The sequence below is a fragment of the Oncorhynchus mykiss genome, chromosome 20 (assembly GCF_057628025.1).
Source record: "Oncorhynchus mykiss isolate SJ-2025 chromosome 20, ASM5762802v1, whole genome shotgun sequence".
Classification (NCBI taxonomy): domain Eukaryota; kingdom Metazoa; phylum Chordata; class Actinopteri; order Salmoniformes; family Salmonidae; genus Oncorhynchus; species Oncorhynchus mykiss.
In genome coordinates this window covers 26155576-26179444 of record NC_143041.1, presented here as the reverse complement: position 1 = coordinate 26179444, position 23869 = coordinate 26155576, and the positions used below count along the sequence as shown (strand labels likewise).

The window sequence follows — 23869 nt, the reverse complement described above, 5'->3', positions numbered from 1 at the left end:
GGTATGCTTGTAATTGTTAAGGACTTGGATGTTTTTCAGGATTAAAAAGAAGCAGAAAGAAGGTAAGCGCAGGCAAAATCGTAGAAAACCTGGTTCGGTCTGCTTTCCATCAGACACTGGGAGACGAATCCACCGATCAGCAGGACATAAACCTAAAACACAAGGCCAAATCTACACTGGAGTTGCTTACCAAGAAGACAGTGCCGTTCCTGAGTGGCTGAGTTACAGTTTTGATTTAAATCTCCTTGAAAATTTATGGCAAGACTTTTGTCTAGCAATCAGACACTGGGAGACGAATTCACCGATCAGCAGGACATAAACCTAAAACACAAGGCCAAATCTACACTGGAGTTGCTTACCAAGAAGACAGTGCCGTTCCTGAGTGGCTGAGTTACAGTTTTGATTTAAATCTCCTTGAAAATTTATGGCAAGACTTTTGTCTAGCAATGATCAATTTTGAAAAGAATAATGGGCAAATATTGTACAATTCAGGTGTGCAAAGCTCTTAGAGACTTATCCAGAAAGACTCACAAGTTGTAATCGCTGCCAAAGGTGATTCTAACATGTATTGACTCAGGGGTTAAATATTTATCATATCAAGATAATGTATATTAGTCTTTATTTTTCATATATATATTTTTTTTTACAAATGTTACAATTTTTCTTCCACTTTGACATTACAGTGTATTTTGTGTAGATCGTTAACAAAAACAAATGTCAATTAAATATATTTTAATCACAATTTGTAACACAACAAAATGTGGGGAAAGTCTAGGGATATAAATACTTTCTGAAGGCACTGTACATATAAACACCAAATAGTACAAATAGTCTTCATCAGAATTCAAAAAATTACGATTTTCTAAAAACTGCCTAGAACTGTATGTGCTTCCTCTCCTTTACTGGTAAATCCATGAGGGTCTTTCACTCTTTGGCATCAGCAATTCCCCCTGGAGTGATGGCGAAAGTGGCCTCGTTCTCAGGCATATCAGGACTGCAGGAGGTCATAGAAAAAATGAAGCTATGAGGAGGTAGATCTTTCTCCATAAGCAAGAAAAATCACATTTGACCACTTCTTTAGAAGGGGGGTTGTTATTACTAAGGAATAATGAGAACAACATATATTGAGTGAGTGAACTTTCAGACTAATTACCTGTCAAATATCTTGGCAATTCTCAACTCTCCGCGTCCCTTCCTCAAGCTGATTCGTGTGGTGGACGCATGCGCCAGGATGTGCCCTCCAATCGGCTTCTTGGGATCAGCTTGGAACCTGACAGAAACAAGAGAAACCCTCTGATCAGAACTCCAGGCCAAAACCTGTTAGAACTTTGGCCGAGTGAGTTGCTGACTTTCAGTCTAATTTCAAACCAATCCCTATTTCCTACATCTAGTTACAGTCACTTACGTCATCCCAGCTCCAGGGTCTGCAGTCATCTGGTTGGTGACAAACACTGCAACGTTGTACTCTAGGGAGAGAGCAGAATACATGAATATCAATATGTCTACATCAATGAAAGGTTTACGCAAAAGTCAAGAGTTTTTTTTTGCCAGTTCATCTGCTGCAGACTTAAATGCAGTTTGCATATATGTCTGCAAGAGAAGTCGCCAGACCTTCAGAGATCTTCTGCAGACGGGAGAGCATCTGGGCCAGCTTCTGCTGTCTCTCTGCCAGCTCCCCTCGGCCAGAGAAATCTACCCGGAACAGAGCCATGATGGAGTCTATGATCTGAGGGGAGAAAGGGAAAAGACGTAGAGACACAAGACATTATAAATGTGTATAAAACATAATGCATGATACCCGTCGGCATTAATTAAAGTGTTAACGAAAGATAGGTACAGTGATGGAAGTTGACAATATGAAAATATAACTATCATAAAACAAAGTGACATTGATTATCTTTTCTTTGCATTAATACCAGAAGTTTGAAGACGCCACCCTCCTCGTGGAATTTGGCTGCCACAAAATCCAACAGCTCCATCTGGTGTTCACCTGAAGTTGAAATCCAATTATGTATACAGTACAAATGCCTAATCGTCTGATGTCATAATACCAGTTAGGAAATACAGCAGTCAGCTTCAAATGTACACAGTATTTTTTTAATACAAACAACTGACTCAAAATGTATACTTAACCAAATGTATACTCACTGTAGAGCCCTCAGTCCCACTCTAAATGCCTTAGATAGCTCTTTTGTCCCACCCCACACACATGCGGAGACCTTACCTGGCTTAACTGGTGCCTCCGGAGACGAAACCTCTCTCATCGTCACTCAACGCCTAGGTTTACCTCCACTGTACTCACATCCTACCATACCATTGTCTGAACATTATGCCCTGAATCTATTCTACCACACCCAGAAATCTGATCATTTTATTCTGTTCCCAAACGCAGTAGACAACCCTTTCTTTTAGCCTTTAGCCGTACCCTTATCCTACACCTCCTCTGTTCCTTTGGTGATGTAGAGGTTAACCCAGGCCCTGTAGCCCCCAGTTCCACTCCTATTCCCCAGGTGCTATCATTTGTTGACTTCTGTAACCGTAAAAGCCTTGGTTTCATGCATGTTAACATCAGAAGCCTCCTCCCTAAGTTTGTTTTATTCACTGCTTTAGCACACTCCGTCAACCCAGATGTCCTTGCCGTGTCTGAATCCTGGCTTAGGAAGGCCACCAAAAATTCTGAAATTTCCATTCCCAACTACAACATTTTCCGCCAAGATAGAACTGCCAAACGGTGTGGAGTTGCAATCTAATGCAGAGATAGCCTGCAGAGTTCTATCATGCTATCCAGGTCTGTGCCCAAACAGTTTGAGCTTCTACTTTTAAAAATCCACCTTTCCAGAAATAAGTCTCTCACTGTTGCCGCTTGTTATAGACCACCCTCAGCCCCAATCTGTGCCCTGGACACCATATGTGAATTAATTGCCCCCCATTTATCTTCAGAGTTTGTACTGTTAGGTGACTTAAACTGGGATATGCTTAACACCCCAGCCGTCCTACAATCTAAGCTAGATGCCCTCAATCTCACACAAATTATCAAGGAACCTACCGGGTACAACCCTAAATCCGTAAACACTGGCACCCTCATAGATATCATCCTGACTACCCTACCATCTAAATACACCTCTGCTGTCTTCAACCAGGATCTCAGTGATCATTGCCTCATTGCCTGCGTCCGTAATGGGTCCGCGGTCAAACGACCACCCCTCATCACTGTCAAACGCTCCCTAAAACACTTCAGCGAGCAGGCCTTTCTAATCGACCTGGCCCGGCTATCCTGGAAGAATATTGACCTCATTCCATCAGTAGAGGATGCCTGGTTATTCTTTTAAAGTGCTTTCCTCACCATCTTAAATAAGCATGCCCCATTCAAAAAATGTAGAACTATTAACAGATATAACCCTTGGTTCACTCCAGACTCGACTGCACTTGACCTGCACAAAAACATCCTGTGGCGTACTACATTAGCATCAAATAGCCCCTGCGATATGCAACTTTTCAGGGAAGTTAGGAACCAATATACACAGGCAGTTAGGAAAGCAAAGACTAGCTTTTTCAAGCAGAAATTTGCATCCTGTAGTACTAACTCAAAAAAGTTCTGGGACACTAAAGTCCATGGAGAATAAGAGAACCTCCTCCCAGCTGCCCACTGCACTGAGGCTAGAAAACACTGTCACCAAGATAAATCTACGATAATCGAGAATTTCAACAAGCATTTTTCTACGGCTGGCCATGCTTTCCACCTGGCTACCCCTACCAGGTCAACAGCTCTGCACCCCCCACAGCAACTTGCCCAAGCCTCCCCTATTTCTCCTTCACCCAAATCCAGATAGCTGATGTTCTGAAAGAGAAGCAAAATCTGGAACCCTACAAATCAGCTGGGCTAGACAATCTGGACCCTCTCTTTCTAAAATTATCCTCCGCAATTGTTGCAACCCCTATAGCTAACCTGTTCAACCTCTCTTTCGTATCGTCTGAGATGCCTAAGGATTGGAAAGCTGCCGCGATCATCCCCCTCTTCAAAGGGGGAGACACTCTTGACCCAAACTGTTACAGACCTATATCTATCCTATCCTGCCTTTCTAAAGTCTTCGAAAGCCAAGTTAAACAAATCACCGACAATTTCGAATCCCACCGTACCTTCTCCGCTATGCAATCTGTTTTACGAGCTGGTCATGGGTGCACCTCAGCCACGCTCAAGGTCCTAAACGATATCATAACCGCCATCGATAAAAAACAATACTGTGCAGCGGTATTCATCGACCTGGCCAAGGCTATTGACTCTGTCAATCACCGCATTCTTATCGGCAGACTCAACAGCCTTGGTTTCTCAAATGACTGCATCGCCTGGTTCACCAACTACTTCTCAGATAGAATTCAGTGTGTCAAATTGGAGGGCCTGTTGTCCGGACCTCTGGAAGTCTCTATGGGGGTGCCACAAGGTTCAAATCTAGGGCCGACTCTTTTCTCTGTTTACATCAATGATGTCACTTTTGCTGCTGGTGATTCTCTGATCCACCTCTACGCAGACAACACCATTCTGTATACTTCTGGCCCTTCTTTGGACACTGTGTTAACAAACCTCTAGACAAGCTTCAATGCCATACCACACTCCTTCCGTGGACTCCAACTGCTCTAAAATGCAAGTAAAACTAAACAACCTCTTCAACCAATCGCTGCCCGCACCGGCCCGCCCCTAGCATCACTACTCTGGATGGTTCTGACTTAGAAAATGTGGACAACTACAAATACAGTTGGAGTCGGAAGTTTACATCCACTTAGAGTCATTAAAACTCATTTTTCCACCACTCAACAAATTTATTGTTAACAAACTATAGTTTTGGGAAGTCGGTTTGGACATCTACTTTGTGCATGACACAAGTCATTTTTCCAACTATTGTTTACAGACAGATTATTTAACTTATAATTCACTGTATCACAATTCCAGTGGGTCAGAAGTTTACATACACTAAGTTGACTGTGCCTTTAAACAGCTTTCAGAAATTCCAGAAAATGATGTCATGGCTTTAGAAGCTTCGGATAGGCTAATTGACATCATTTGACTCAATTGGAGGTGTACCTGTGGATGTATTTCAAGGCCTACCTTCAAACTCAGTGCCCCTGTGCTTGACATAATGGGAAAATCAAAAGAAATCAGCCAAGACCTCCACAAGTCTGGTTCATCCTTGGGAGCAATTTCCAAACACCTGAAGGTACCACGTTCATATGTACAAACAATAGTACGCAAGTATAAACGCCATGGGATCACGCAGCCATCATACCACTCAAAAAGGAGACGCATTCTGTCTCCTAGAGTTGAACATACTTTGGTGCGAAAAGTGCAAATCAATCCCAGAACAGCAAAGGACCTTCTGAAGATGCTGGAGGAAATAGGTACAAAAGTATCTATATCCACAGTAAAACAAGTCCTACATTGACATACCCTGAAAGGCCACTCAGCAAGGAAGAAGCCACTGCTCCCAAACCCCATAAAAAAGCCAGACTACGGTTTGCAACTGCACATGGGGACAAAGATCGTACATTTTGGAGAGATGTCCTCTGGTCTGACGAAATAAAAATAGAATCGTTTGGCCATAATGACCATCGTTATGTTTGGAGGAAAAGGGGGGATTCTTGCAAGCCGAAGAACACCATCCCAACCGTGAAGCACGGGGGTGGCAGCATCATGTCGTGGGGGTGCTATGCTGCAGGAGAGACTGGTGTACTTCACGAAATAGATGGCATCATGAAGGAGGAAAATTATGTGGATATATTGAAGAAACATCTCAAGGCATCAGTCAGGAAGTTAAAGCTTGGTCGGCAAATGGGTCTTCCAAATGGACAATGACCCAAGCATACTTCCAAAGTTGTGGCAAAATGGTTTAAGGACAACAAAGTCAAGATATTGGAGAGGCCATCACAAAGCCCTGACCTCAATCCTATAGAAACTTTGTGGGCAGAACTGAAAAAGCGCATGCGAGCAAGGGGGCCTAGAAACCTGACTCAGTTACACCAGCTCTGTCAGGAGGAATGGGCTAAAATTCACCCAACCTATTGTGGGAAGCTTGTTGAAGGCTACCCGAAACATTTGACCCAAGTTAAACAATTTAAAGCTACCAAATACTAATTGAGTGTATGTGAACTTCTGAACCACTGGGAATATGATGAAATAAATAAAAGATGAAAGAAATCAAATCTCTCTTTATTATTCTGACATTTCACATTCTTAAAATAAAGTGGTAATCCTAACTGACCTAAAACAGTGAATTATTACTAGGATTAAATGTCAGAAATTGTGAAAAACTGAGTTTAAAAGTGTTTGGCTAAGGTGTATGTAAACTTCTTACTTCAAATGTACCTAGGTGTCTGGTTAGACTGTAAACTCTCCTTCCAGACTCTCCAATCCAAAATTAAATCTTGAAACGGCTTCCTATTTCGCAACAAAGCATCCTTCACTCATGCTGCTAAACAATACCCTCGTAAAACTGACTATCCTACCGATCCTTGACTTTGGTGATGTAATTTACAAGATAGCCTCCAACAATCTACTCAGCAATTTGGATGTAGTCTATCACAGTGCCATTCGTTCTGTCACCAAAGCCCCATATACTACCCACCACTGCGACCTGTATGCTCTCGTTGGCTGGCCCTTGCCACATATTCATCGCCAAACCCACTGGCTCCAGGTCATCTAAGTCTTTGCTAGGTAAAGCCTCGCCTTGTCTCAGCTCACTGGTCACCATAGCAGCACCCACCAGTGGGACGCACTCCAGCAGGTATATTTCACTGTTCATCCCCAAAGCCAACTCCTCCTTTGGCTGCCTTTCCTTCCAGTTCTCTGCTGCCAATGACTGGAACGAATTGCAAGAATCACTGAAGCTGGAGTCTTATATTTCCCTCACTAACTTTAAGCATCAGCTGTCAGTGCAGCTTACCGATCATTGCACCTGTACAAAGCCCATCTGTAAATAGCCCACCCAACTACCTCATCCACATATTTATTTTTTTGCTCCTTTACACCCCAGTATCTCTACTTGCACATTCACCTTCTGCACATCTAACACTCCAGTGTTTAATTGCTAAATTTGAATTATTTCGCCACTATGGCCTATTTATTGCCTTACCTCCCTAATCTTACTACATTTGCACACACTGTATATATATTTTTATATACGTTTGTTTATTTAATGTGTAACTCTGTGATTGTGTCGCACTGCTTTGCTTTATCTTGGCTAGGTCGCAGTTTTAAATGAGAACTTGTTCTCAACTGGCCTGCCTGGTTAAATAAAGGTGAAATTAAAAAAATAAAAATAAAATGTATATCTAAGATTGTGAAACTGCTTTCCTCAGACAATATGTTCTCAGGTTTAGGCAGTAATGATGAGAGAGGTACTGTTTAATGACTTAGTTAGACGTCTTACTGGTGTAGGCTCGGGCGTATAACACATTGTCCAGCACAGCATCATGGTCAACATTGAACCTGTCTGCTATGTCCTTCAGTCTGTCTGGACGACTAGAGGGTCACATTAGGTTAAGGAAAACCTAGGATTTCGTAAGAGACTGAGTCGTGAATAAAAACACTGATCCTCATAACCCTATATCCTACTTGCAAAGGTACAGGTGATTTCCCAGCTAACAACAAACGTTCTCACAACTTTAGAGAATGTTCCCTTAAGAGGCTCATTAACTAACGTTTTCATGGGAATGTTTCTGTGATGTGCAGGGAATGTTTCCAAGAAACCATTCCCTTAATGTTAAATAGAACGTGGTTACCATGTTCTCAGAACTTAAGATACTACTGTTCTAGACACAATTCATGGGAATGTTGCAAGAACATTCATGTGTCCAGTTTCTGTAGGTTAAAATAAAATTCCATCAACGTCCCAACGTCCCACCAAACATATACAGAACATGGTTGTCATGTTCTCAGAATATACAGTACCAGTCAAAAGTATTTTTTTACCCCTTTTTCTCCCCAATTTCGTAGTATCCAATTGTGTAGTAGCTACTATCTTGTCTCATCGCTACAACTCCCGTACGGGCTCGGGAGAGACGAAGGTTGAAAGTCATGCGTCCTCCGATACACAACCAACCAAGCCGCTGCTTCTTTAACACAGCGCACATCCAACCCGGAAGCCAGCCGCACCAATGCGCCGGAGGAAACACCGTGCACCTGGCCACCTTGGCTAGCGTACACTGCGCCCAGCCCGCCACAGGAGTCGCTGGTGCGCGATGAGACAAGGACACCCCTACCGACCAAGCCCTCCCTAACCCGGGCGACGCTAGGCCAATTGTGCGTCGCCCCACGGACCTCCCGGTCGCGGCCGGTTACGACAGAGCCTGGGCGCGAACCCAGGACTCTGATGGCACAGCTGGCGCTGCAGTACAGCGCCCTTAACCACTGCGCCACCCGGGAGGCTCCATTTTTTTTTATTTTGACTATTCTCTACATTGTAGAATAATAGTGGACATCAAAACTATGAAATAACACATTTGGAACGATGTTGTAACCAAAAAAGTGTTAAACAAATCTAAATATATTTTATATTTGAGATTCTTCAAAGTAGCCACTCTTTGCCTTGATAACAGCTTTGCACACAATACCCAATAATGACAAAGCGTAAACAGGTTTTGAGAATTTTATGGCAAATTTATTTTAAAAAATGGATTGGAGTCCACCTGTGGTAAATTCAATTGATAGGACATGATTTGGAAAAACACAGACCTGTCGATAAAACGTCTCATAGTTGTCAGAGCAAAAACCAAGACACGAGGTCGGAGGAATTGTCCGTAGAACTCAGAGACAGGATTGTGTCGAGGCACAGATCTGGGGAAGGGTACAAAAAATGTCTGCAGCATTGAAGGTCCCCAAGAAAACAGTGGCCTCCATCATTCTTAAATAAAATAAGTTTGGAACCACCAAGACTCTCCCTAGAGCTGGCCGCCCGGCCAAACTGAGAAATCGGAGGAGAAGGGCTTTGGTCAGGGAGGTGACCAAGAATCCGATGGCCACTCCAGAGTTCCTCTGTGGAGATGGGAGAACCTTCCAAAAGGACAACCATCTCTGCAGCACTCCACCAATATGTCCTTTAGGGTAGAGTGGGGAGATGGAAGCGACTCTCTCAGTAAAAGGCACGACAGCCAGCTTGGAGTTTTCAATGAGACCATGAGAAAACAAGATTCTCTGGTCTAATGAAACCAACATTGAATTATTTGGCCTGAATGCCAAGCCCTACGGTGAAGCATGGTGGTGACAGCATCATGCTGTGGGGATGTTTTTCAGCGGCAGGGACTGGGAGACTAGTCAGGTTCGAGGGAAAGATGAACGGAGCAAAGTACAGAGAGATCCTTGATGAAAACCTGCTCCAGAGTGCTCAGGACCTCAGACTGGGGCAAAGATTCACCTTCCAACAGGACAACGACCCTAAGCACACAGCCACGACAACGCAGGAGTGGCTTCAGGACAAGTCTCTGAATGTCCTCAAGTGGCCCAGCCAGAGCCCGGACTTGAACCCGATCTAACATCTCTAGAGAGACCTGAAAATAGCTTTGCATTGACGCTCCCCATTCAGCCTGACAGTTTGAAATGATCTTCAGACAAGAATGTAAGAAACTCCTCAAATACAGGTGTGCCGAGCTTGTAGTGTCATACCCAAGAAGACTCAAGGCTGTAAACGCTGCCAAAGGTGCTTCAACAACTGAGTAATGGGTCTGAATACTTATGTAAATGTGATATTTAAGTTTTTTTTTGTAATAAATATGCTTTGTCACTATAGGGTATTGTGTGTAGATAGTTTTTGAATACTTTCCGAATGCACTGTATCTTAGCTACCTTAGTGTTAACTTTGCAGGCTGACTAGCACCTATTGAGTTGCAATAGCTCAGATGCCAAAATCAACTGGAAGTATCTACAAAACAAGTTTTGTAGCCTAATATTTTTTCCTCAAGTTAATGTTCACATTTCACAAATTATTATTTTGATTCAAATTATTTGATTCACCGTGGTTGAACCCAATCCCAACTTATACAATGGTTAAGTGAGTTGTTCGTTTTGTCACAAAAATAATTGTTTCAATTAATCATATGAATCGCTCCCAAAAAGTTTAGCAACTTTGTATGGCCTTATTCGCAAGTGTCAGTGGAAACTTTTTGGGGACATGACTAAAACAATACTTGCTAATAATAGTTTAACTGTTAACTAAAGGGTACAATATATTCTTCATCTGGCTACCTAGTTATTCGTCTGTTCTAAATCATATACTATAGGCCCATGAATGTTCTTGAACCTTCCCATAAAACGAGTCTACAATATTAATATTCTGAGAACATTGTAACCACGTTCTAGATAAATTCTGCTCGACTTTAACTGAATGTTCACCTAACTTTAACACCAACACAGAATATATACGGGTAACATTACAAAAACATTCTCTCTCCCTGAATTATTAGCTGGGTTTATATTGATGCAAATCTGGCTTTATAGATTAGAGCTCAGATAAATTTGGATACAAGGTGTTCTCTGTGTCGATGAAGATGACTTTTCCTCCTGTGTAGCCATCCTCTCCAGGAAGTTGGGCTGTGACTGGAGAACAACAGAGACAAGGACTAAATGACAAGAACCAACCATGGAAGAATATCTGAACGTTTCTGAAAACTGACTTCCAGGACTGGAAAATCTGGGACTACCGAAAAGACCCTCAGCCATTCACTTACCACATAGTGTATGAGAGAGCTGAGTCTTGCCTGTCCGAAACTCTGAGGGATAAAACTGTACTGTTAAAGTGTGATAAAAACATGTTTTATATTTGACCCAGGTCAGGTCTTATACATCATGAGCATGAGATTAATCATATCTTTGACTGAGGGACACAGTCAGAAACAGAGCTCACCTCCAAATGCCTCAGTGATTGCCATGCTCTCCATACCTCCCCCAAGTAGTTTACTGCAGAGCAGACCGACGGATGAAGAGGAAAAATAGGAGTACTGTATTATACCGTAATATGACTCAGGAAAATGTATTAATATGAAAGGTTGAGCATGTTGGGGCGAATCTTAACTCAAACTCCAGGCTTCCAGTCATGACGTGGAACACTTGTTTCCTCTTCGCACTATATTCAAATGCTGTCAGGAAACCATTGGTCTACAATGAACACAAGAGCAAATGAAAACATGTCAACTGAAGTTAATTTGATTCATGTCTTCCATACCTCATCCCCAAACCGAATCTTTAGGGACTTGATAATTAAACTAATCATGAGACACCAAAGTCCTCTATGCTGAAGGTGTCTCAGCTGAGTCTCTCACCAGAATTTTCCCAGCAGCCTCTTTGATCTTGTCCACCTTTGCTTCTGAAAGGCCCTTGATGTTACACAGGGCTCTGCGTGTGGTCATCTGGATCCCCTTTACTGTGCAGATACCCACAGACTTCAGCTTCTTTAAATCTGCCATGTTCTGAATGGATGGAGGGTGGGATAGAAGGGGGGGAAGAAAGGGGTGGTGGTGGGAGAGAATAGAGAAAGTGTTGCTTTTTTAAAGTTTTTTTTACTTATTAGCTTTGAGGTGTAATCTTGAGTTTATCTACCAACTGACCCATGGCGAAGTTTCTTTAAACACTCAAGGGTCAGGGCAAACTACTTTCCTAGACCTTGGTTTCAGATATACTCACAATTCCATGCTTCTGTAGGGTATCTATGTCTTGGAAAAATGACTCCTGTTGGTAAAGAACATGACAAAACGTGTTTGAAACTATGTTGAGAAGTAAAATATTCTGCCACTGACTTAGGCTAGATGAAAGTAGTGTAGAAATTGAGTTACCACTACCAAACAATATATTAGCTAGCTATGTTATGAATGATTAACAATGAGTGACAGCTAACTTACTAGCTACAACAAGCCATTCTACCTGGGGATAAAATAACATGTACTGTATCTAGCTAGTAGTAGCTACGAGAATGCTAGTGGCAAACCAAACTGACAACCACAGCCAGGCTAGCAAGCAATCTAACATTAGCTAGTTTAGGCAGGTTACCTCATCATCTTGATATCCGGCCTCATCCTCCACAACTTGATCCTCGGCTGCTTTCATCTTGATTAGCGCAATGTAGTTAGCTACTAGTAACGTTAGCTCTTGAGTTTTTTGTTTTGTTTCAGCGAGCTAGCTGCTAGCTAACGTTATAAGCTACCAGTTAATAAATGGGGCAGAGGAAATAACATTTCTTGCGATGTCAGCAAGCGATCTGTTAGCTACCCAACGTCAGCTATAGCTCCTGAAAGATGTTATCAACATCTACAGAATGAGGTTGCTTCTTTCACTAACTTCACAACCCTGTAAAATGTTGCAAAGCTAATGATGACCTTATCAAGATGAAAAATTACTTGCCACCTGATTTCTTCTTGAGGTGGCGGGAATGTTTGACGCTCGTGCTGAAAGTTGAGAGCTGTCAATCATAAAAGTTACTCAGGAGAGGCTCTCCTCAGCAACAATCAAGTGAAATGTCAAACTTTACACCGAGATGCTCTCATCAGCAACAATCAAGTGAAATGTCAATCTCCTCAGCAACAATCTTTGGTAGTGACTGATCTTGATGCACAAAAGCCACAGTCAATTTGTAGCATTTATCTGTAAGATACCTGTACTTTACTACAGTATACAAATGGAATGTCTCTGATAGAGAAGGAAAGTAACCTACATGTAAATAATCAAACAAGTTAACCGTAAAGAGGGCAAAGCAGCACGTTACATTTCCCTGCACCCATCTAGCATATATGATCATACAACTTTTTTTGTAATGTCCATTTCGTTGGTGTTTTTATTCCTGCATTCAGGTTGAACACACAAGACAGAATTTGCTCGTTGCAAAGTTAAGAGAACATACATTCCAAAGTGACAATAGAAAAAAGTTACTGACATTCTCTCAGGCTTGACAGGACTATGTGTACATTGACATAATATCTTTAGCGTTATACCGTATGCAGGGAAAGTGCTGTTTGAATCTTATCAAAATATACTTTTTGTGATGCTTTTTTTTTATGGCTTTAATGCCCGCAAATGAAACAATGTCTCAAGCGACATGTGACATACATACTCTTATCACCAATGCTTTTGCAAAACCAGCAGACACTATAGATCTCAAGGACCAGCTGTGATTGTGAATATGACAGACATGACTGACATCATAGCTCTACCATGATTTTCCCACATACAAGTGGAATGAACACGTTCCCAAACCAAACACAGGTTACAACAGTTTCAAGGCCATATGTAGCTACAGACCAACATGAAGAAAAAAAAATATTCAGATCACACACCACTATTGGTAACCTCTTATAACCACAATAATATCCCAATTTCTTCAATTATCCACCTGATCCAAATCCCCTGGTTCACATACATATTTATATCGCTATGTATAAAAAAAAGAAATTAAGTAAAAACAGTGCTCAGAAGACAGTGTGCAGAAGTCTCTGCAGGATGTTGAGTAAGAGAGACAGCGAAAGGGACATTCGTTATTGCAACACCCATGAAGTGACATCACCCTCCTCTAATCTCCTTAAATGGACAATCCTGGATGTTGGAAGGAGCACATGTGCTGACCAGATGCAGCTTTGTATCCTCTTCTTTGTCTCTGTGTCTCTCTCTCTCTCTCCTTCCAAGTCTCCACTCTCCCTCATTGGTTGAAGCGCTAAGGCTGTCGGAGGGACATTGATCACATTTTCACTGGAGCGGGAGGCATCAGCCCTGGCATCCCACCTGACATCCCTGCATTGGGGCCCAACAGGATCTACACAAGGAAGGGGCATTACAAAAACATTTGTTCATTGACAACATTGCAGATCCTAATGACTCCTAATGAAAGAGTGATTTGCCCAATTCCAAACCCAACCCTTTTCACGTAGATCGAAAAGTATAGGATAGGTATACAGTGAGCACCAAAAGTATTGGGACAGTGACAATTTTGTTGTTGTTTTGGCTCTGTACTCCAGCACTTTGGATTTGAAATTATACAATGACTATGAGGTTAAAGTGCATACTGTCATCTTTAATTTGAGGGTATTTACATCCACATTGGGTGAACTTTCTACAAATTACTGCACTTTTTGTACATAAGCCCCCCCCCCCCCCATTTTAGGGGACCAAATGAATTGGGACAAATTCACTTAAGTGCATTAAAGTACTCAAAAGTTTAGTATTTGGTCCCATATTCCTAGCCTGCAATGATTACATCAAGCTTGTGACCCTACAAACTTGTTGGATGCTTTTGCTGTTTGTTTTGGTTTTGTTTAAGATTATTTTGTGCCCAATAGCAATTCATGGTAAATAAAGTAGTGTCATGAGTCACTTTTATTGTAAATAAGAATAGAATGTTTCTAAACAAAACTACATTCATGTGGATGCTACCAGTATTACGAATAATCTTGAATGAATCGTGAATAATGATGAGTGAGAACGTTAGAGGCATAAATATCATAACCAGCCCAAACATGCTAACCACCCATTATTGTAATGGTGAGAGGTTAGCATGTTTTGGGGGTATGATACTTGTGTGTCTAACTTTCTCACTCATTATTATTCACGATTCACTCACTGTCCATAATCATGGTGCTGTGTCACGGTCCCATTACTTTTGGAGTTCACTGTAGCTATATGATTATATCTCCACCTTGCTGTCTGATATGCTAGACAATTTGTGTGTACTTTTGGCCATATTGCATTTTTTTCTTCAGACATAAACAAGAGCCAAGACCATAATAGTAGGGCCTAGGTTGTGTATTTGGAACTGAACAGCGTCTGTCAGTGGGATAGTACAGTACCTGTCTCTGCTGCTGTAGCTGCTGCTGCTCCAGCTGTAGTCTCTCAGTCTCAAACACCACCGGAAGGACCAGGATCATGAACGAGGTAGTGCCCACCCACAGGGCAGTGCGGGAGAAACTAAGAAACACAGAGGCAGGAGGGGAGATGGAAAGGTGGGGGTAAAATAACAAAACAGACATGGAGAGAGAACTGGAGTAGATAATAAACACAGAGATGGCCTAACTGATTGTCCTTGGCAAGATCAGGGGCAGGCAGGGAAAACAGTCCTTGGAATACAGAGGAGCTGTTCAGAACTGGGAATGCAATATAGTGCTCCATCCACACACAGCTCCGTCTTCATTGTCTGTGTGTATTGTGAAGATTAGCCCAATAATGGACTAAAGGAGCCTAACGTTACTCGTTATAGTCCAAGGACCTTACATTTTCTGTTTAGAGGCAAATTATCTAATCCCCCTAAACGTGAATCGATTTTCAATTGCTATCATATCACATCAAAATAATTTCACAAATGCAAAATATACACTTACTGTTAAAACACAGTTGGAGCTGACAGTATTTCTCACGTTTGTGGCGTCCATCTTCTGTTTACACACAGGTGTTTGGATATGCAAATAGCTCATTAGCACAGGTATTTGGACTGTCTTCCGTCTGTTTTCCGTAAACAAGTGCTGTAACATGGAAATTTGGCCATGTTGGACCCCTAACCCCATAAAGGTGTAGTAATTTCACCTTTTATTCCTATTATTATTTCTTGCTGATATGAAAAATAATTTTCTTATGTTTCTCAACCATACGCAAGTTTCTCAACGCAAGCGATGCGTGTTAACATTTAGGGCAAGCGTCGGCACACTTTACAAAACTACCCCAGACACTATCGTCAATAGGCACTAAAGGTAGTTAGCGTCTATGAATGGGGTAGATGAAGATCTAAAACGAGAGGTCTACTCTAAGGCTGCTGATACACCCAGAGCAGCAACAGCAGTTTTTAGGAGAACATTTACCTGTACAGCTTCTTGGCCACAGTGACTGAGCCCGATGCGGTCACCTCAGCCGCAGAGCGCAGTGTATCAGGGAACATCTCAGTCAAACCCCACAGCCTCTCCATAATAGTCTCATCCAGCTGAGGGAAGGGAGACACAAGGAAGTTACTACAACACAGATAACATGGTTATTTTAGACCCAATAAAAGAATGGAGGTACACTAAATTACCAAAAGTATGAGGATACCTGCTTGTCGAACATCTCAATCCAAAATCATGGGCATTAATATGGAGTTGGTCCCCTCCTTTGCTGCTGTAACAACCTCCACTCTTCCAGGAAGGCTTTCCACTAGGTACACTAGTGTTATGGAATATTTGTTACAACAGCTCATCCCAAATTCTGCCACCAAACTAGGTAGACAGCCACAAGAGCATTAGTGAGGTCGGGCAATGATGTTGGGCGATTAGGCCTGGCTCGCAGTCGCCGTTCCAATTCATCCCAAAGGTGTTCGATGGGGTTGAGGTAAGGGCTTTGTGCAGGCTAGTCAAGTTATTCCACAACGATCTCAACAAACCATTTCTGTATGGACCTTGCTTTGCGCATCTGATCATTGTCATGCTGAATTGTGAAAGGGCCTTCCCAAACTGTTGCCACAAAGTTGGATGCACAGAATCGTCTAGAATGTCATTATAGGCTGTAGCATTAACATTTCCCTTTACTAGAACTAAGGGGCCCAGCCCAAACCATGGAAAACAACCCCAGACCATTATTCCTCCAAACACCAAAATTTACAGTTGGCACTACGCATTCGGGCAGGTAGAGTTCTACTGGCATCTGCTAAACCCAGATTCGTCCGTCGGACTGCCAGATAATATAACATGATCCATTTCTCCAGATAATGTTTTTCCACTGTTCCAGAGTCCAATGGCGGTGAGCTGGATGCGGCTGAAATATCCGAATCCACTCATTTGAAGGGGTGTCCACATACTCCTGTATATATAGTAACTACATGAATTAAATATTTTAATGTCTCAAAAGTAACCAGTTGGGGTACTAGTTAGCACTACAGATTACTGAATCATTTTTTTTTTGCTTTATTTTACTAGGCAAGTCAGTTAAGAACAAATTCTTATTTTCAATGACGGCCTATTCAGGGGCAGAACGACAGATCTTTACCTTGTCAGCTCGGGGATTTGATCTTGCAACCTTCCGGTTACTAGTCCAACGCTCTAACCACTAGGCTACCTGCCGCCCCACATGACCGTTTAGACAATTCCTACATGGGACATTATTTTATGTTATTGCATTACAGTCAATTACAGTACAGATACATGTAAAACAGATATTATAGCTGTACATGTACATGTGAAAGTTAGCTAGCTAGCTACCACGGTAACGTTAGCAAACAAGCTAGCAATTACTCGCATAACGAATGACCCTGAGTAGTTACAGCTAGCTAGCTAGTCAAATAGGCATACCACTCAAGTGAAACTGTACGTATGATCGTGCATGACTGTTATGGGGTGACATGTGTCAAGTTTCCATTCATCTTTACCTCTTCATCTTCATCTTCGTCAATCTCGCCTTCTGGGGGACGGGTCTCGACTGGGCCTGCAGCCGGTGATAGCTCTTCGATTCCAGCCATGGAAAACTGTTCTCGCGCCGCTTACCAGCCGGTGTGTTTAGTTAATTTAAAATGTACCTCAATTGGTGGAAGGGCAAATCAGTATTTTAATGTTTTATCGTGGAATTATTGCATTGGCCCCGGCTTGCATAAATATTGGACCCAAAAGGTGAGCATTGGTCCTGCGACAATCTGAGGTCACTCGGTTAAAAGCTACATGTGCGTTGGATGACGGCAAAAATGGTTACTTGCCTGGCTAGCTAAAATAAATTGCGCCCTCTGTTGTACGAGAGGTCTAACCAGTGTGTTTCGGGATTGAACAAAAAACGATAAAAATATATATATGTTATGAAGATAGTTTATAGTATTTCTGTATTAGAAATTGTGGTCTTTGGGCTAGTAATCCACTATAAGAACAGCCTCAACATTTTTGATTTCCAAATGCAATCTATTCGTAAGGAGTCAGCATCTCCCCTTTCTATAAGCATTATTGGAATTTCAGGGTGTTGCTTTTTATTTCACTTTTATAAACATGAAAGTCATTTTCACTAACATTCACTGAGTGAGCAAGAAGCAAATGCAGCTGACTAATTCCTTTGGAATGTCATTCTTCCCTAATCTATTTTCCTTTTCCATGCAGTGCCTTTCAAAATCAATAAGGTTAGGAAAGGAGAGGCAGGTCTTCATCATGGAAAAGTTTGGGACGCAGGGAATCCTTATTGTTTACATCCTTCCATCTCGTACGCTGGGGGCGGGCATCCACCCTCATTCTTTAGAGTTCACGTCATTGTAACGGTGTTTTTTGTGAATGAAAGAATCCAACCCCACAGAACAGAGTAATTCCGGGAAAAGGCGAACTGACATTTTGTCGCTTGACTCGCTTCGACTTGAACACAGTATTTGACGTTTCCCCGTGTTTTAAAAACATCAGCTAGTTTTTTTAATTGTGTTGACAACTGAAGGACTGGCAGCTGGTACTCTCCAACGACACAGCCAAGGACAAGTAAGTAGGCAGCTGTTTGCTTTTCTGGTTAGCCACCTAGCATTGGCTAATCCATGTTGCTGGCTAATGTGCTAGCTAGAGTACTAGCTAACGTTAGCATGTTGTTTAGTCAGCCTTGCGAAATTGTTACAATTTGGCAACAAAGACACGACCACATTCACTATTTACATATCTTAGATGCGTGTCAAGTATTATACTCGATATTTGGTGTTCTGTTTAAAATTGTGTAGGTTCTCATAAAATTTACGTTTTAAACGTTGCTAAAAGAAATGGGTGGCCACCTGCGCACTTGCAATGGCCGTGTGTTTACTATCGCATCGAGTTAGCGTAGCATGGCGCACCTAGCTCGCCAGCTCCCTTCCGTATAAGGAAATGGGTGGATTGTTATTGCGAATTAAATGTTTAGGTAGGCAGGCATCTTTAATTCCGGTAATAACGAAAGTTGGTTTATGAAACAACAATATATTTTGAACGGTAAATATAGCTTTGTGTTTCTGCTTCTCAGCTAGTTTTTAATTATGTATTGAAACGTAATTTGGTCGACATCTAACGTCAGCACTGTATTGTGTTACAACACTAATATTAGGCACAAAATACTGCTTTAAATTGAAAATTTGAGGAAACATGTATGTTAAATATTTAATAGTTTTTTTTTTACAAACTGCATGTAAGAGAGTGATTGTAGTCGCGCGTAAGACACTAGCGGTGCGCAGCTTATTGCTGAATCACTATGACTTTATGAAATGGTCATATCGGTTTACAACGGCGCCTCGTGGTAGGACAGTCGTTGAGTATACAGTCACTTCCCACGCATTTCAGAAAACGTTAAGGTCAAGGATCCACCGAAAGCAAACTCAGTCTTTCTTTAGGTTTAGAACAATCATTATTATCAGGTTTAGACTAGACAATGTAAGGTTGTGAGTGATTATGACAACATGGTGAGGATAGCTTACATCAAAGACAATAATAACTGATAAAGTAACACTCAAAACACGGATTCCATTTGTCATGAATAGATGATAAGATATTAGAATGTTTAAAAAAATATCCTCAGAAATCCGAGTTTCACATGCAAGAGTACAACCAAGCCAGCCTCCAATGAACCTTGCTTTGAGCATTTGGAAAAGCACCATGTCCAATCCATTAGGTTATTACTGTATTATTACCAATGTTTGAGAGGCCAGTTCTGCTATGAGTGTTAGGAAGAAGTGGTTACTAGTGTTTGAGGGGAACGCCTGCTTTGAGCAATGTGGGATGGGCACATGATAGGCCTAACTTCCCTTCACGATTCCAGCTGGGAGAAATCTTCAACATTCAAAAATTGTGGCATGTTTTTTTTCTTATTTATTTTTTTCCAAAAGAAAATCTTCAGTCCAAGATTGAATATCTTTATATCCTACTATACCAAGCAGTATATAGGGGAAATAATATTTCTCAAGTGCTTCAACTTAATTGAATGGCCTTTCTCTCACTCCCTCTCTTGTAGATTGTCTGTAAATCAGTGTTTACTGGTGTCGGAGACAGAGGATAAAGCCAGACCATGACATCAGAAAGAAGCAGCAAAGCCCTGAAGGTAGAATTACAAAACATTTAAGTTGGGAGTTTATTCAATTTGAAAGTACATTTTACACATACTTTGCAAAGAAAATGGTCAAACTCTCCATCCCTCTCCAGGTGAAGCGGGAGTGTGGTGAGAATGTTCCGGTGTTGTCGGACAGCGAGCTCATGTCCTTGTCTGTACGGGAGCTCAACCTCCACCTACGGGGTCTATCCCGCGAGGAGGTCCAGAAGCTCAAGCAGCGCCGGCGCACCCTGAAGAACCGTGGCTACGCGGCCAGCTGCCGGGTGAAGCGCGTGTCCCAGCGTGAGGCCCTGGAGCAGCAGAAAAAGGAGCTCCAGAGGGAGGTGGAGAGGCTGGGTGTGGAGAACGCTGGGATGAGGAGAGAGCTGGAGGGCCTGGGGGCCAGGCTGGCTGCCCTGCAGAGGTTCGCCCGTGGGTTAGAGTCTGGAGGAGGTAACATCCTGGCTACGGCCCCACGACTGAACACAGCCTCTGTCATTACCATAGTGAAGACCCCGCCACAGGCCCACGTCCAAAGAGAGCAGGGGGGCTCCTAGGAGGAACCGATCGGGCTGGGGAGGGACTCATGCACGTACATACTCTCATATAGACAGACACACACACACACACACACACAGGCAGACACATGGAGAGCGCAGGAGGATTGGAGGAACACAGACAAATAGGCACTTATGAAACTCACGCGCTTAGGATGATACACATACACTCGCACACCAGGGTTTCCGTTAGGAAAATGTGACGCCAGACCTTTGAACGGCAGTGTTTTAATTTACCGGACATTTAAGATGTTTACCGGACTCATATGTATTGGGTGTGTAACCTGATTAGTGCGTCCACCCACGGTGCTCAGAATGACAAATCACATTTCGATTATGGTTATTCTTCTTAACGGGACATGGAACTCGAGGGTGCAACCATGTGAATACTTCTTACCGAATTCCAATGCGCAATTTGAAGATGTTAGAATAACTGTCCACATTTACTTTTCCTCAGCCAACAAGATGAGTAATGAACATAGTCTATTCCAAACAGACTGGAACAGTTGTGGGACGATAGATCCCAAATTCATATAACCAGTAGGCCTAGTTTACATCCCAATTTTTAAAGCAATGAGGCTCATGCAACAGATCTGAAAGTTTAACTTAAAATGTTCATAAACAAATTTCTTCACATTATAAGCACAGAAATTCCACACAAGGCAGTAGGCTATGTGCGAATATTCGTTCCATAATACAATTGTTAGGAAAAAATAGTTGTCAAAAGCACACCACACATGCGAGCGGTTTCATGAGACAGAGTTGAAAATATCTGTTAGAAATTTAGAAAGAGTGGACCTCTAAAGGTGCAACAACTAGCATGGGCTGCTTATATGACTAGGATTGTGCCTTTCGGCTACTGGACAATGAAAGAAGGTTGATCTGAAAACCAGTAGAACATGAGAAATAGGCTACTGGTTTCAATAGAATATGGAAGCCGTTAGAAAATAATTGCCTGCACGTTTGGTTGGATTTTGGCTAGGCTACTTTGAAGCAAGGTAAGACATGCCTCATAATGTGTAGTTAAATGTTCCGGTTTCAAACAATTAAGTATATGTTTTCAAAATACATACCTGCCTCCTGCTCATTGCAAAGTGGTGTGTTGACACGCTGAAGCCTGCCTTGCCTATGCACTTGAATGGCGAATGGGAAGTGCGCTTCAATTAACAGTTGATAAATAAAAATAGTAGCTCTTTTTAATCGTGACCATCAAAACTGTTTTTAACACAAGATTGCATATAGAATTGTTGTGCAGTGATTGGGCTTATAGTAGCACGTTTCACTCCAGCAGCAACAAACAAGCTGTTTGATGAGCTGTAGAAGCAGCTCTTGCGCTACATCGACTGGTATTTCAATCAATAAATAGGCTAAAATGCATTTTCACAATGCAATTTTCCTTCTTCTCCAGGACAATAGGCCGGCGGCAATTTTAGTTATCGGCCAAAAGCCGGCTATTACCGGCTAACGGAAACCCTGTCACAAACACACACACACAAATAAGGTGTTCAGTCAGTGACAAATACTCACTCTAAACCCAGCCATCACACATACAGACTCATACAGATGTGCAGTTGAGGAAACATGACTGCTGACGAGTCCGGCTGAGGCACGACAGGCGTGCAAAACAGGGACATAGACAACACCCCTCGACAAAGCCAGTCTTGCTGCTGGTGCTCTCTGATACTGCTACTCAACAGGCTGAGCCGGCTAGCGCTCTGCCTTCTAGCATGGCATCTAGCCCCGCTACACAATGTCTGGGTTAATCAGACTCTTCCGCAGCTTCTTCCAATGCAAGCTTTGCGTTTTAAACGGCATCACAATTGACATCTGTACATGTCTTGGAGTGTTGTTCATCTGTACTCTTGTGTGTCGATACTATTGTGCTTCACTGTGTTGCCGTTTGTAGTGGCTACATGGGTGTATTTCAACTGCACAGTGCACATTTTGGTTTGTTATAAACGGCTTTGGTTGTAGTTGGTCATTGCTGGAAACAGTTGAAAAATCCACATCTCGTAGAATACTATGTCAATGCAAAAATCTATTGATACATTCCTTTATATTATTTTGTAATGTTTATACAAGAGACAAATGTTTGAGCGAACATTTATTCAGAGGTATTCTATTTTATTTGTATTTAAAGAATAGATATTACAAAAGCTAATGAGTGCTGTGGTGTAATGTATGTTTCAAATACCTGCGTATGACTAGTTTGGGGAAATTCTCACGTCTAATTGTTGTACTGGGTGTGTGACGATTATTTGTGTAATGTTTAACTGTCGTAATGAGCTGTTTAGATATGCTAAAAGCCGATGGTCATGTTGCTGTAAGATGATTTTAGTATGCGTGTACACCATATTTGTACTAATTTCATAGTGAGTCGAGTGGCTTGTTGTAGGGATATTATTTTTCTATCAAGTACCAAGGTGATGATACGTATTGTTATTTATGATACATTTTATTTCACGTTTGTTTTCTGAAATGGCTCGAGAGGGAGAGTAACACTGTAAGGAGAAAGAACGAAGGAAAAGAATGATAAAGGAATAAAAGAATGAGGCAGAGATGAAAAAGAAAGGGATAACAGGATAGGAAGGAAAGATGTGGTGGTAGAAGAGGATTTGGGAGGTGAATGAGGAAGGAGAAGAGGACCGATATGAGGTGGTGCTTAATTCAATTGAAAACCTTGTAACATCCATGATTTATCAATAAACCCCTGCTGACTCTTATTAGACTGGGGTTGACTTAATGTTCGGAAAGTAATAGCAATATGATTTAAATTGTCAATAGTGACATTGTGTTGATTACTTCTGTAAGATATATTTAGCTATCTGCTCAATATCAATGTTGCATAGCATTTATCCTCAGTAATATCTAATGTCTCATCTAAGATTATTGTCAAATTGTGCTGGATGTTTTGTTATACCGCAAAACAAAAATGGTCTTTGTATTTATTACATGTATTTTTTCTATGGTGAAAATTAAGTACATTGTCTATTTTATATATTAATAATTGAAATAAATGTTGTATATATTGTACATAAAATGGTGTGATTTATCATTTATACTGTATACAGTGCATTTGGAAAGTATTCAGACCCCTTGATTTTTTCCTACTTATGTTACAGCCTTCTAAAATGGATTAAATATTTTTTGTCCTCCTTAATCTACACACAATACCCAATAATCAAAGCGCAAAAAGAGCTCAGGTGCATCCTGTTTCCATTGATCATCCTTGATGTTTCTGCAACTTGATTGGAGTCCACCTGTTGTAAATTCAATTGACTGGACATTTGGAAAGGCACACACCTGTATATATATATATATTATGTCCCACAGT

General features: G+C 41.7%; 3 protein-coding genes across 3 annotated transcripts; 1 reads left to right on the top strand and 2 right to left on the bottom strand.

The window, feature by feature from the left end:
* Positions 1-602: 602 nt before the first annotated feature.
* On the bottom strand, positions 603-13463 carry LOC149974481 (meiotic recombination protein DMC1 homolog). The gene is made up of 13 exons (XM_090211925.1): positions 12026-13463; positions 11663-11707; positions 11302-11448; positions 11055-11137; positions 10887-10939; positions 10711-10752; positions 10507-10579; positions 7419-7510; positions 1917-1990; positions 1612-1726; positions 1406-1466; positions 1154-1270; positions 603-994 (listed from the first exon to the last, which is right to left on the bottom strand). The coding sequence occupies exons 1-13, from the start codon at positions 12080-12082 to the stop codon at positions 925-927; spliced, it is 1029 nt and encodes a 342-aa protein (XP_090068051.1). The 5' UTR covers positions 12083-13463; the 3' UTR covers positions 603-924.
* On the bottom strand, positions 12776-17695 carry tomm22 (translocase of outer mitochondrial membrane 22 homolog (yeast)). Its single transcript, XM_021575975.3, has 4 exons — positions 17346-17695; positions 15811-15929; positions 14809-14926; positions 12776-13778 (listed from the first exon to the last, which is right to left on the bottom strand). Exons 1-4 carry the CDS (start codon positions 17433-17435, stop codon positions 13704-13706), a joined length of 402 nt encoding a protein of 133 aa, XP_021431650.1. The 5' UTR covers positions 17436-17695; the 3' UTR covers positions 12776-13703.
* LOC149974480 (transcription factor MafF-like) lies at positions 17630-23575 on the top strand. The gene is made up of 2 exons (XM_090211926.1): positions 17630-19990; positions 20092-23575. The coding sequence occupies exons 1-2, from the start codon at positions 19958-19960 to the stop codon at positions 20533-20535; spliced, it is 477 nt and encodes a 158-aa protein (XP_090068052.1). The 5' UTR covers positions 17630-19957; the 3' UTR covers positions 20536-23575.
* Positions 23576-23869: the final 294 nt, after the last annotated feature.

Coding starts and splice junctions, on each gene's coding strand:
- LOC149974481 (XM_090211925.1), bottom strand. CDS start 12,082: ATGAAAGCAGCCGAGGATCAAGTTGTGGAGGATGAGGCCGGATATCAA. Junction 1,991..7,418: donor ATACGCCCGAGCCTACACCA/GTAAGACGTCTA, acceptor TTTCAACTTCAG/GTGAACACCAGATGGAGCTG. Junction 995..1,153: donor ATTGCCAAGATATTTGACAG/GTAATTAGTCTG, acceptor GACCTCCTGCAG/TCCTGATATGCCTGAGAACG.
- tomm22 (XM_021575975.3), bottom strand. CDS start 17,435: ATGGCTGGAATCGAAGAGCTATCACCGGCTGCAGGCCCAGTCGAGACC. Junction 15,930..17,345: donor ACGAAGATGAAGATGAAGAG/GTAAAGATGAAT, acceptor CCCTTCCCTCAG/CTGGATGAGACTATTATGGA. Junction 13,779..14,808: donor AGCTACAGCAGCAGAGACAG/GTACTGTACTAT, acceptor TTCCTTGTGTAG/ATCCTGTTGGGCCCCAATGC.
- LOC149974480 (XM_090211926.1), top strand. CDS start 19,958: ATGACATCAGAAAGAAGCAGCAAAGCCCTGAAG. Junction 19,991..20,091: donor GAAGCAGCAAAGCCCTGAAG/GTAGAATTACAA, acceptor ATCCCTCTCCAG/GTGAAGCGGGAGTGTGGTGA.